This window comes from Gouania willdenowi, unplaced genomic scaffold (genome assembly GCF_900634775.1).
Source record: "Gouania willdenowi unplaced genomic scaffold, fGouWil2.1 scaffold_434_arrow_ctg1, whole genome shotgun sequence".
NCBI classification, from domain to species: domain Eukaryota; kingdom Metazoa; phylum Chordata; class Actinopteri; order Blenniiformes; family Gobiesocidae; genus Gouania; species Gouania willdenowi.
In genome coordinates this window covers 673,354-686,018 of record NW_021145195.1, presented here as the reverse complement: position 1 = coordinate 686,018, position 12,665 = coordinate 673,354, and the positions used below count along the sequence as shown (strand labels likewise).

General features: G+C 37.9%; 1 protein-coding gene and 2 long non-coding RNA genes across 11 annotated transcripts; 1 reads left to right on the top strand and 2 right to left on the bottom strand.

Annotated features, from left to right (window-relative positions):
- Positions 1 to 20: 20 nt before the first annotated feature.
- LOC114460414 (uncharacterized) lies at positions 21 to 6,869 on the top strand. 6 transcript variants are annotated; one of them, XR_003673630.1, is made up of 7 exons: positions 21 to 816; positions 940 to 1,004; positions 1,152 to 1,613; positions 1,748 to 1,840; positions 2,402 to 2,598; positions 2,675 to 2,851; positions 5,652 to 6,869. It is a non-coding gene; the product is annotated as an uncharacterized LOC114460414 (long non-coding RNA). The 6 variants fall into 6 exon arrangements; XR_003673631.1 differs by having other exon boundaries at positions 936 to 1,004; XR_003673633.1 differs by adding an exon at positions 2,295 to 2,362 and having other exon boundaries at positions 21 to 1,004; positions 2,435 to 2,598.
- A 2,005-nt stretch (positions 6,870 to 8,874) lies between these two features.
- Positions 8,875 to 9,964, bottom strand: LOC114460406 (uncharacterized). 2 transcript variants are annotated; one of them, XR_003673615.1, is made up of 4 exons: positions 9,905 to 9,964; positions 9,705 to 9,828; positions 9,322 to 9,400; positions 8,875 to 9,214 (listed from the first exon to the last, which is right to left on the bottom strand). It is a non-coding gene; the product is annotated as an uncharacterized LOC114460406 (long non-coding RNA). The 2 variants fall into 2 exon arrangements; XR_003673616.1 differs by having other exon boundaries at positions 9,705 to 9,824; positions 9,905 to 9,960.
- Positions 9,965 to 9,994: 30 nt separating this feature from the next.
- LOC114460390 (uncharacterized) lies at positions 9,995 to 12,164 on the bottom strand. 3 transcript variants are annotated; one of them, XR_003673600.1, is made up of 4 exons: positions 11,790 to 12,164; positions 10,847 to 11,170; positions 10,264 to 10,789; positions 9,995 to 10,185 (listed from the first exon to the last, which is right to left on the bottom strand). XR_003673600.1 is itself a non-coding variant. In XM_028442346.1 (2 exons), exons 1-2 carry the CDS (start codon positions 11,818 to 11,820, stop codon positions 10,626 to 10,628), a joined length of 576 nt encoding a protein of 191 aa, XP_028298147.1. In that variant the 5' UTR covers positions 11,821 to 12,164; the 3' UTR covers positions 10,210 to 10,625. The 3 variants fall into 3 exon arrangements, 1 of the variants encoding a protein (XP_028298147.1); XR_003673599.1 differs by having other exon boundaries at positions 10,264 to 11,170; XM_028442346.1 differs by lacking the exon at positions 9,995 to 10,185 and having other exon boundaries at positions 10,210 to 11,170.
- Positions 12,165 to 12,665: the final 501 nt, after the last annotated feature.

Below are 12,665 nucleotides of genomic sequence, written 5' to 3'. Positions count from 1 at the left end.
AATCTCACCGAGAACGTGCTGCTTGCGCAGTTTCATCTGAGCCTTCAACCATCTCTCATAGAGGACTCGTTGGTCGTCAGCGGAGAACTTTTTGCGCTCAGCCTTGCTCGGCACAACCCCATCCAGAGTCACCGGGTGACTTTCCACAAGTCTGTCGTAAGCTGCCTGGACATCCATTTGCACATTACCTTGTGCAGAATGAGCGGCACTACGGACACGACCATGGCCAGCACTGGTACCCTCACCAGCAGACTCAGCACTATAGAGAAAAATAAAGAATTAAGGTTATTATAGAACAGGTATAAGATTAGATGTTATTAATCTTGTTGATAAATGTGGAAACATGCTTACCCCGAATCACTAGCTAGCTTAGCTAACACATGAGAGGCCAACCCAACGTTGTCCGGCTGCCTCATCCGATAATGTTTCTCAGCTGTTGCAGTTGAATGGGTGAGGTAGTCAGCAACCAGGGACTTCTCGACTTCTGACAGAGACTTAGTGGCTGTCTCAAAGACATGACGTGCTGTCTGGCTGGTCACTGGCTTAAGTTTGTATCTAAAATCAGAGTTTAAACAGTTTATTAAAATGAGATGTATAAACACTTCTTATCTGGGGCATAAGACAGCTATGAGTAGAAGTCTATATGAGGTGAAATTAATCATGGTGGTTTGCTTACTTGCTGTGCAGGCGGCTCAGGTCATTGGAAGCATTATAGATGGGCATTCCCGTCGTGGAGACGAAGAATCGCTCTTCTTCCTCTGTATCGTCTCTCTTCCTCTTCTTGGAGTTGAGGAGCTGGGGCCGCACCCTGGGGTAGTATGTATCAAACCACTGTTGACAGAGGAAAATAGCAATAAAGATTAAGTTCTGCTTTGAATAGGTTGTCATAGGAAACTTGAACTTTGAACTTGAACCTACCATCTCCTCTTCCTGAGACAGGGCAAATGTGGCCACCTGCTGAGCTGCCGTCTTGTGCTCCTTCACTCCGATGACAGCGTTGCCACGTGAGTCCGATACTCTTAAAACCCACTCCTTTACCTGCAAATCAAGGATAGCATATTGTTTGGTTACAAAATGTCAAAAGATATTAGAACCAATTAAGACAAAAAAGAGCACAATAATACTCACAGTCATGTGTTCAACCACGCCAGGTCGCTGGAGGTGTCTTAGTATCACCACTGCCTGTAGATAGTGCACCACAAAGCTGCACTCTGCCATCACCAGCACAGCGTTCTTGTCTTCAAAGACCTTCCCGATAACAGCCAGGAAGTCCTTCTTGGCCACCTTCAGCAATGTCAAGCATTCTGCTGGTGTCAGATTATCGGGTGCAGTCAACAGGGAGTGCCTATGAGGAAAATAATAAAATGAATGATCATAACATTATCAGACACATTGCTCACTTATCTGTTCTGTATTCCAATTCACTGATATAATAGTTCAACGTACCTCCTCTGGGTGATCTCTTTGCTCACTTGCTTTGAGCAAACCTTCTGGCGCAACCCAATGAACTCCATAAAGCCCTTGCACTGCGCATGGAGCTCTGGATCATCACTACTGAGGCTGGTGTTCACCGTGTGGAAATAAAGGAATCTGTTGGAGGAAGTGCAAGGATTGTAAGTATTTACATGTACTGAAGCAAAATACCACCATTGTCTACAAAAGTGTTGATATTATGTGGAAAAACTAAAAAAAATGTTATTAACCTTTTCAAGCTCTTCAAGTAATTCAGCTGTGTTTGTTTTGACAGCTTTGCATCACTGAGCTCACACATGTAGGCCCGGAGCTTCTCTCTGTCCATGACAAACCGCAGGGATGGTGTCTGTGGGTCAGCGTAGTAAAGGTACCTTGATACATTTTCCACCTAAAAAAGAAAACATGTTACATGACATTCTGATATTTGGATGCTTTTGGATAACTTTAGCAGATTTTTAACACTATGGGACTAATTTTGTCAATTGTGAAACATTATTAGAATTATTGTGTTTTCACTCATTTTGCTAAAGTCAGCACAAATGATGTTTTCACAGCTTGAGTGAAAATGTAAGACATTGGCATTACGGCTGTAACTTTGCATAATAATAATAATGGTAGTCCTCACCTCCTGTTTAAAGTTCTCGTTGCAGAGCTCCTTCTCCAGGTAAGTGGCAAAGTCCTTTAGCAGAGGATGGTCCAGGGAGTGCTTCTGGTAGAGGCCTTTGTCTGCCATCAGCTTCCTGTTTTTTCTCTGCCACTGCACGTCTGGGACACTGTATTTTGGGATATGCATTTTGTTAAAAAGACCTGTTATGTTCCAGGTTGAAGAGACACAAGCAGGAAGATGATTCTTCTTGTAGTTCATATATCAAAGGAAACAAAGATGAAGGTGGGACTCACCATTGAAAGGTCTCTCCACTGCTCACAGAAGCAACGTCAGATGCAGGTTCGCTCTCCTCAGGCTCAGCACTCTGTGGTTGCTGTGTGGTTGATGGACCTGGAACTGGGACGGGCAGAGTTGGAGGGATACCAGTCACTACCATGTGGTGACGCTGCAACTCCTCAATCATCCTATCAATGACAAAGAGGAAGAAAGACAAATGTTATCCAGTGGACCTGAATAAGGTACTCATTGTTATGCACTATTTTTATCTTTCATTAAAAGCACTCTGTGTAAAATGATGTACACTATGTTTACTAGAGAGGAAACATGAACAATGGCTTTTCCACCCACCTTTGGAGGGGATTTGGATCAGCCATGATCTGGCAAAGTCGGCCGTAGTTAAAGATCCTGCCAGATACCAGGAGTTCGTGGGCCTCTTTCTTGGCCTTCTCCATCACTGCATTAATGGCTTCCGGTGTACCATTCTTCATGCAGGTACGGCGGAGATGCACGGACAGGCATTCGTTTGTTTTAAAGCAAACGGGGCAGAGGAGATAGTGTCTGTTGGGTTTCCTGAAAAGAGAAAGATACACTCAATGATTTCATTTCAACTGAGAGCAGATCTGTGTGAGAAGCCACAATACTCATGCTAATGTACACTAATATTGACTAAATAATATCATTAACACTATTTCAAATTCAACATTTAAAGTAACATTGTTTTTTGTGTGTGTGACGATCAAATGGTTGACCTTTTATTTTGAAATAATTTCCTGCTAATTCTTGTTTCCTGGTGGTCTCCCTTCTTTGTTGCTACTCCTCAAGCCAGAGTAATAACATGTGTTATATTGATTCACTTACTTTGAGGAAGACATGTCTGGGAGATGACTCTGAGACAGGAGTAAACCTAAAAAGAGACAAATATGATTAGCTTCACAAGTCCAGGAGGAAAAATGTGTTTCCTGAGCAGAATGTGGGATGGAAAGGTTAATGTTAGAGGAATAATACAACTGAGAAAGAAAGTGTGAGAGTAGCAGAGAACAAGAAGAACTATTAAAAATAGCTTTGGTTCTGGGTGGATCTTCAGCTGGTTCTGTGATGAAGTCAATCCAAGCAGCAGAGATAACTGAGCAGCAGCAGAAGCAGAAGTGAAGCCTGCAGGAACACAGAAGAGAATAAATGTTTGCTACTGAAACAATGATTCTAGGGTGTGATGTGTTCTCTCACCTCATCAATTCTAACAAAAGGAGGAGTTAATCCCATCAACTAAAAGAATAACTTCATAGCAGCAAAAAACATTTAAATCAATAGTTTTAATCTTACTGTTTATTTCATTTACCTGTAAATTGTTTATCTTTGTTATAATAAAGTCATATAATTATGTTTACAATATTTGTTATAATAAAGTCATATAATTAATTTGTTACATTTAAACTCATAAAATACAACAAAAAACAACAAAAAAGCAAAATAAAATATTTACTCAAGCTGGTAAAACATCACATGTGCTGATAATAGCAAAATAAGTAAAAACACAGTTTAAGAATCAAAAGTCTTACCTTGTTCAATCTGTATCTAGAGCAGCAGCAGAAGCAGAAGTGAAGCCTGCAGGAACAGAAGATAATAAATGTTTGCTACTGAAACTATGATTCTAGGGTGTGATGTGGGATTTTTAAATAACGCCTCCTCCTTGTCACGTTCACGTACACACGTACAAAATGTATCAAGATACACGAATATATATTTTTTTATGTGTATGCATTGATATGGGCTCTCTAAACGTTTTATATGACTGATAAAATAATATATTTACGTAGCATGACCATATGTTTACTTTCACGTCAGGTTTTGCGCGTAAAGTTAATTAGGATGCGCAGGTTTCCTACGGACTATGAACGTCTCACTGTGATTACTTTAATTTACTGTAACTCCGCCAATACTTGCTCTATCGGGACAAATCGAACAATTTTTGAATGCAAAAAAGTTGCTATTTGGAGTTTTTAGTTACTTGTTATTATCTTAATGCTGAACCCAAATATTACACTGTTGAGGCCACTTTAAAGGAAAAATACTTTGTGAGTTATTTTGGTTTTAGATTGTTTGAGGTAAGATCACGAGCAGTTAGCATAAAGGCTGTCAAAAATTCAATTACTAGTGAATTACGACAAAAAAAAAAAAAAAACACACACAAACACATATTTCAGCTAGACAGCATGAAGACGTAGGTAATTTAATTTTTACAATCATTTATTGGCTCCTCAAGTGACAACGCTCTTGCTAGGCTATTGGTATTGCAAGGCTAATGCTAATGATAGTCAATGTTAATGCTAGGCTAATATTATTATTATTATTATTATTAATAATATTAATAATAATACATTTTATTTATATAGCGCTTTTTCTGTGCTCAAAGACGTTTTACAGGGATAAAAAACGCAGTGCGTAAACAATAGGTAAAAATACTGAGGCATAGAAGCAAAAGTAAAAAGACAATGTAATAAACAATAGATAAACTACAAGATAAAATGGCTACACATTAAAAGCAAGTCCAGAATAAGTGTGTTTAGAGGTGTTTTCTGAAGGTGAAAAGGTCCATGTGTAGCCTATGTGGTCTTATTGATCGATTTCACCAAAATCCTGTGGCCTTGATTTAAAAAAAAGGTGTATTTGGTTTTATGGTTTTATTTTGAAATGTTTTATCTGAAGACTTTTATTTTGGCGGTGACTCTACTTCCTGTGAGTTCGTGGGTCCTACCTTAGTTCTGTGAGGAAGTGGTCAGGAGGTAAGCAGCTGTATCAGCTCCCCTGGTTGAAATGTTAGTTTTCAACAAATACTTTATTTAGGTTATATTTAAACATTGTTTATACTTTATAAGGCCTTTGCCATCATTTATGTTAGTAGTTTATGGGTGAAATTGCGTTTTTTAATGTTAGTACAGCACTTAGAAAAGTTTCCTGTTAGCACGTGTATGTAAGCTCACTAGTGCAGTCTCACATGTCTGTGGCACCTCTTCCTTTGTTTTTTTTGCAGATTTCTGTGGGATGTGAAATGTGGAGTGGCTGTACTGATGTTATTTTGTTTCACACAGGTGTGTAGACAATATATTGTACACTACATGTGTTATTTATTTTATTTTGATTCATGTGATGTGTATCTTTTGTGAATTATTCATTGTTCGTGCAAAAATGTGAAATTGCTAGGATGGGAGGAATTTATTTGTAAATTATTCAACCGTGTTTTTGGCAAATTGATAAATTAGTAAAAATCTCAGTTCAGTGAGGAAGTAGTCAGGAGATTTCTGTGGGATGTGAAATGTGGAGTGGCTGTACTGATGTTATTTTGTTTCACACAGTAAATCACCTTCCGGAATGGCAAACCCCTGTGTGTGGCTCAGCTCATTAATTCATTCAACACAACGCAGAAGGATTCTAGTCGACTAGTGCAGACATGCCGGCTACAGTGGTGCCGTGACCCGGATTCACATCGCTCAGCCCTTTATCGTGGTTCTTGGAGCAGTGGATCAACGCCAGCTCGGTCACCGGAGGTTGCTGTCATCACGTCGAGAGTCCGGGGGTTTGGTTTTTTTTAGAAAAAAAAAAAAAGACATTCATACACACAGCTGAAATATCATCAGATCGGTTTTGCTTAAAGGTTCAACCTTCCCTTTTGTGAACTACCAAACACTTGAAAGCAAAATGACATTTATTGTGGATGAAGGGGAAAGACAAAAAGTTCCCACAGAGGTATTTTCTTTTGGTAGGGGTAGAGGTAGACCCAGAGTTGAGTTACTACAAACTCCAGTGAGAGGTGCAAATAATGTGAATTCACCTGCATTTTGTTCTACCCGCATACTTGAGAATGTATCTGTTAATACAAGTTTCTGTACACTCTGCCATGCGTGGCCCCATGGTCTCCTCCTGGTCTTAACTTCTCCTCTGGTTTGAAGTCTTTCTCTGTATGGTACTGGTCTGAAGTCCTGGTCTGGTTCTGGTTCTGTAGGAGTCTCTAAAGAGACTTTTCTGTGGGTCTGGTAAACGTTTTCTCTGCTCAAAGCTCTCCGCACGTCTGTCTCCGTCTCTCGCTGCTCGCAGACTAACTGAAAATCAGCAGGTGATTTTTAAATAACGCCTCCTCCTTGTCACGTTCACGTACACACGTACAAAATGTATCAAGATACACGATTATATATTTTTTTTATGTGTATGCATTGATATGGGCTCTCTAAACGTTTTATATGACTGATAAAATAATATATTTACGTAGCATGACCATATGTTTACTTTCACGTCAGGTTTTGCGCGTAAAGTTAATTAGGATGCGCAGGTTTCCTACAGACTTTGAACGTCTCACTGTGATTACTTTAATTTACTGTAACTCCGCCAATAATTGCTCTATCGGGACAATTTATGTATTTTTCTGTTTTTTGGATTCATTTTGTTTTTTATGTCATTTTGTGTGTTCATCGAGTCATTCTGTAGCATTTGCTGTTATTGTCATTTTTTTGTTGTCATTTTGTGGATATTTCGGTTTTTGTAGTCATTTTGTGTGCTTTGACCTTTGCTCAAGGTCATATTTAAGGTCAAGGTCAGTCTTCTGTTTTTCCTGCATTATATAACTTGTCAACAAATCCAGATACAGGTTGTTATTTTTGCCAATTGTTAATTGCCAAATACATATTCGCCTTTCAAATACAGGTCTTGTCTAGTTTAAACTTATTTTTGTAGTCATTTTGTGTTTTTCTGTTTTGTTTTTTTTTGTGATTTCGTATGTCTTTGTAGTGGGTTGATTGGCTGATTTTTATTGTCATTTTGTGAATTTTTATTGTCCTTTTTTAAAGTTTTAGAGTCATTTTGTGTAATTTTGTGTTGCTGTGGTTTATGTTATTTTGTAGAGTTACTTTGGGTCTGCACAAAATTATACTGAAGGCCACATGTGGCCCCTGAGCCACAAGTTGCCCTTGTCAGTGTTAGAAGCACTGTGGACCTTTTTTGTTTGACACTTTGAAACACTTTCTATTAAGAAACGTATATATAGTATCTCTCTCGTTGATGAGGTTCATGTGTTTTTTTTTTTTTTACAGAATCATTGCAAACCTTTGAGGATATAATGAGATCTGCTGTCATCTAGTGCATTTCATGAGAAATTACAGTATTTATAACAACAACAAAACCTACCAACAGGACTTTTGTGTTCTATTACTTGAAGGTGAAAAAAGATGTAGGTAAATTTGTGTGTCATCTTTCTTAATGTACATATCACAGCAGGATGAATGAAACTTGAAATAAACATATTCCTGTGAAAATATATTTTTGGCTAAAAAAAAAGGAAACATTTACAACTTTTTTTTTTTAAACACAGAAAAAATGTGTTTCTGCGTATGAAATAAATCCTGAAACAGAAGAAATCCAACACAAAGTCAAATATGATAAATCAATAACTTTTTGGGCTCATTTAAAGTAAAAAGAAGCAAAACGGCACAAGTTTAAATTCTTAGTTTAAACTACATTAAACCATGTAAAGTTATTAAAAAATAAAATACCAAGACTAAAAGAAAATGATTTTTTTAACAATCTAAACAGAACAAGAAACAAGCCTTTGCCATATTTTAAACCAACTAAATTATTTTAAACAAGCTAACAACAACTAACATCCTGAAGGGCTAAAGTGGCTTGATTATTTGAAAATGATATTTAAAAAAATACAGTAAAAAAATATTTACTCCTAATAGATGTTTCTGCTTTTGGTATTCATTTATTTACTAGTTTTTTTTTCTGTAAGAGCCCTTGAAACAACAAATATATAAGACAGAACATAAAACATCCTATAGTAGACTGAATATGAACATATACTGTATATATAAATATAAAACATAATCAGGGTTCCCACCAGGAATTGTTCACAGCATGGGGTAACATTTTGAAATGTACAACTCTTTGAGGGCCAAATTTAGTGAAGTAAAGCTTTGTTACTGCCTCACTTTAAAGCCTAAAGTTATTTGTTAGTATAAGGGTTAGAATCATATAAGTTTCTATCTCCTCCTACTCCTTTTTGAACATGTACAGGCTTCACGTGCAGGATTTTAATCATTTATTCTCACTTTGCTTTGTTTGATTGTTTTCTAAATTACTATTATTAGCATTTTCATTGTAGTAAATACACTGTTGTTTTGTTTATGTTCAAAATTAAATTAAATCAAATGAATTGGTGAGGGTTCATGGATGAATGTAGTTAGAGTTAAGCCTGGTATACGTACTCCACTAATAAATACTCACAGACACTGTATAGACAAGAAATAACATTTTATTATACTGTACAATATATATATGTATGTAGTTATGCTTAGCACACATAACTACACACATGAACGAGTGCATTCATTTATAAACCATTACATGTGTGCAGATGTCCACGTCACACCTACTGGGAGAGCACTGGGAACCATTAGATTGTAAAGGATCAATAAATAATCATGAACCATGACAAAAACCTGGTGTAAAATAATAGTAATAGTCAATAATAATAATACATTAGCAATTTATTGATGGAAATTGGCTCAAGTTAAGCCAAAAAAATGCATGAAATTTGGGTTGGGATGTATGCATCATACTGTTGAGAAAAGGAAAAATCTAAATGTCATATTCCATAAATCATCTTCTCCATGTGTGAGCTGTGTCAGTCTGTACGAAGAACTGATGAAGAAACATCCCAGTGATGAAGATGAGCTTGGATTCAGATGGAAAGTGAGTTGAAAATTCAACAGTTTTTTGTAGAAAGTTGAAACCAAAGCAGTCTGTGTAAACACTGCAGTGCTGGTGACGAACATCTGGAACTGTCGGATTCTCCTCTGAAGCAAAACTCTGCAATCAAACAAGACAATTGACAGTCATTAGTATCAAAATCATCTTTATTTTTACATTAAACACGTATTCAGATTCTTTCTGTGTAAATGAGAGGCTTTACTTACATTGATTGTTTTGGTGAATAGAAGTCTTTCTGTCCTCTGGTAATGTTTCCTCCTCAGGATGCTGTGGATGCTGGTGCTCCTGTCTGACATTTTACAGGTATTAGTATAGCGTAACATCTACCTATTTTTTTTTTTTTTATTAAACGTGTAGTATTTTTGCTTACATTGTTTTGGTGAATAGAAGTCTCTGTCCTCTGTTGATGTTTCCTCCTCAGGATGCTGTGGATACTGGTGCTCCTGTCCTCCATCTTCATCCTCCTCCTCCATCAGTAGATGCCGTTGTTCCAGTCCAACATTTTACAGGCATTAGTATAAAGTCACCTCTATTTTTACATTAAACATTAGTTCAGTGTCTTTCTGTGCCAATGAGAGGCTTTACTTACATTAATTGTTTTGATTGTTTTGCTTTCTGTTGATGTTTCCTCCTCAGGCAGCTGTGGATACTGGTGCTAATGTCCTCCATCTTCTTCATCCTCCTCCTCCATCAGTGGATGTTGGCACTCCTGTCTGACATTTTACAGGCATTAGTATAGCGTAATGTCTACATATTATTTTTTATTAAACGTGTAGTATTTTTGCTTACATTGTTTTGGTGAATAGAAGTCTTTCTGTCCCCTGTTGATGTTTCCTCAGGATGCTGTGGATACTGGTGCTCCTGTCCTCCATCTTCATCATCCTCCTCCTCCATCAGTGGATGCTGTTGTTCCAGTCCAACATTTTACAGGCATTAGTATAAAATCACCTCTATTTTTACATTAAACATTACTTCAGTGTCTTTCTGTGCTAATGAGAGACTTTACTTACATTAATTGTTTTGCTTTCTGTTGATGTTTCCTCCTCAAGCAGCTGTGGATGCTGGTGCTCCTGTTTAACATTTTACAAGCATTATTATAAAGTCAAGTTTATTTTTACAGTAAAGGTGTGTTCAGTATTTTTACTTACATTGTTGTGGTTGATAAAGAAGTCTTCTTTAGTCTCTGTCCTCTGTTGATGTCTCCTCCTGTCCTCACTTGCTGGGATTAAAAAGGTTATCTCTAATTTTTAACTCTAACCTAACTCAACCTAATATATTATGCATGTTTTCATAACAGTGACAGGACAACCACTCCAACTGTGGCCTGTCATAAAGAAACAAAAAATAAAATCCTTACCATTAAAAAAGTCCCGGTACCAGTCGTTGCCTGGGACATCAGTCGTCTCGCAAGACGCAAAGGCCAACTTACCTGAAACAAGGAAGCCGGGTACAAACGGGGAACTCTGCTCATAGATGGAGAGGAGCAGGAAAAGGAAAAGTACAGATGACTCTAAGATGAGTCAGAGCTGTCGTCCCGTCTCGGCCTCTTCGTCCCAGGCTCACAGTGACTGTCAGAGTCGGACGATGCAGGTTCCTCAGAACCGTCTACGTACCTCTTCCTGGAGACACTGCGTCCAAGTGGTGACTCCTGGGAATACTCACCTTCACCTTCAGAGTCACTGGAGGCTGAGGAAGCAGACTCCTCAGGGGTCTCCCAGCCAGGGGTCACCTCGTCGAAGTAGAACGCAGTCCACTCAGGAAGCTCCTCCTCAGGGGCGTCTGTGTCTTCTGGTTCTTCAAGGTCTTCTGGTTCTTCAAGGTCTTCTGGTTCTTCAAGGTCTTCTGGTTCTTCAAGGTCTTCTGCTGCTTCTGGAGTCAAGTACCAGGTCGGGAGCAAACCCAGAAGTTCGGCCCAGCCTGGGACCAAACCCGGAGGTTCTGCCCAGTCTGGGACCGAACCCGGAGGTTCAGGCAAACCTGGGACCAAACCCGGAGGTCCTGCCCAGCTCTGGACCCAGCCTTGCGTTCCAGCGCTGTCAGGGAAAAAACCTAAAACTAAAAAGTAATTTAATGAATAAAGAAATAGGTTAGTATACAGTGATTTAAAAATATATATAATTTCATCACATTACAAATATCAAATCTTTAGATTAAACATTACCAACATTATTCAAATGAATCACAGAAAAATTCAAACACAAACAATGCAAACTACATTTCACCCAGTCTAACTGAACATCACTGGCTGCTAAAAATAAACAAAAACACACAAAAAACAATCAATTTTCTAATATTTATAAAGTATGAAATAAAATACACATTTCTAATCAAATCTACCTCAGATCAGGACTTAAATATTTTTTACTTTTTCACTAAATACACCTCTGCAGCCCAAACGCTCACTTCAGAGTAAAATTATCACTAAATCTATCAGCATTTCTTAATTTTCATTGAGTTAACACAGTTTTCTGAACGCCTATACATGTTTATTTTTAATTATTCGACCGTTTTTAAACCTAAACCTGTGTAAAGTTTAAACCAAACGTCTCAGGCCACAAACCTAATTTAAAGACACAAACCTCACGATTAAATGATACAATGTTTAGGCTCCATCATGTTTAATGCTAATGATTAAAGTAGGTTTATCAGATGAGAATAATTCAACATGACTTACACTCTGGACACTCTGCCATGCGTGGCCCCATGGTCTCCTCCTGGTCTTAACTTGTCCTCTGGTTTGAAGTCCTTCTCTGTCTGGTACGGGTCTGAAGTCCTGGTCTGGTTCTGGTTCTGTAGGAGTCTCTAAAGAGACTTTTCTGTGGGTCTGGTAAACGTTTTCTCTGCTCAAAGCTCTCCGCACGTCTGTCTCCGTCTCTCGCTGCTCGCAGACTAACTGAAAATCAGCAGGTGATTTTTAAATAACGCCTCCTCCTTGTCACGTTCACGTACACACGTACAAAATGTATCAAGATACACGAATATATATTTTTTTATGTGTATGCATTGATATGGGCTCTCTAAACGTTTTATATGACTGATAAAATAATATATTTACGTAGCATGACCATATGTTTACTTTCACGTCAGGTTTTGCGCGTAAAGTTAATTAGGATGCGCAGGTTTCCTACGGACTATGAACGTCTCACTGTGATTACTTTAATTTACTGTAACTCCGCCAATACTTGCTCTATCGGGACAAATCGAACAATTTTTGAACGCAAAAAAGTTGCTATTTGGAGTTTTTAGTTACTTGTTATTATCTTAATGCTGAACCCAAATATTACACTGTTGAGGCCACTTTAAAGGGAAAAGACTATGTGAGTTAATTAGGTTTTAGATTGTTTGAGGTAAGATCACGAGCAGTTAGCATAAATGCTGTCAAAAATTCAATTACTAGTGAATTACGACAAAAAAAAAAAAAAAAAAAAACACACACACAAACACATATTTCAGCTAGACAGCATGAAGACGTAATTTAATTTTTACAATCATTTATTGGCTCCTCAAGTGACAATGCTCTTGCTAGGCTATTGGTATTGCAAGGCTAATG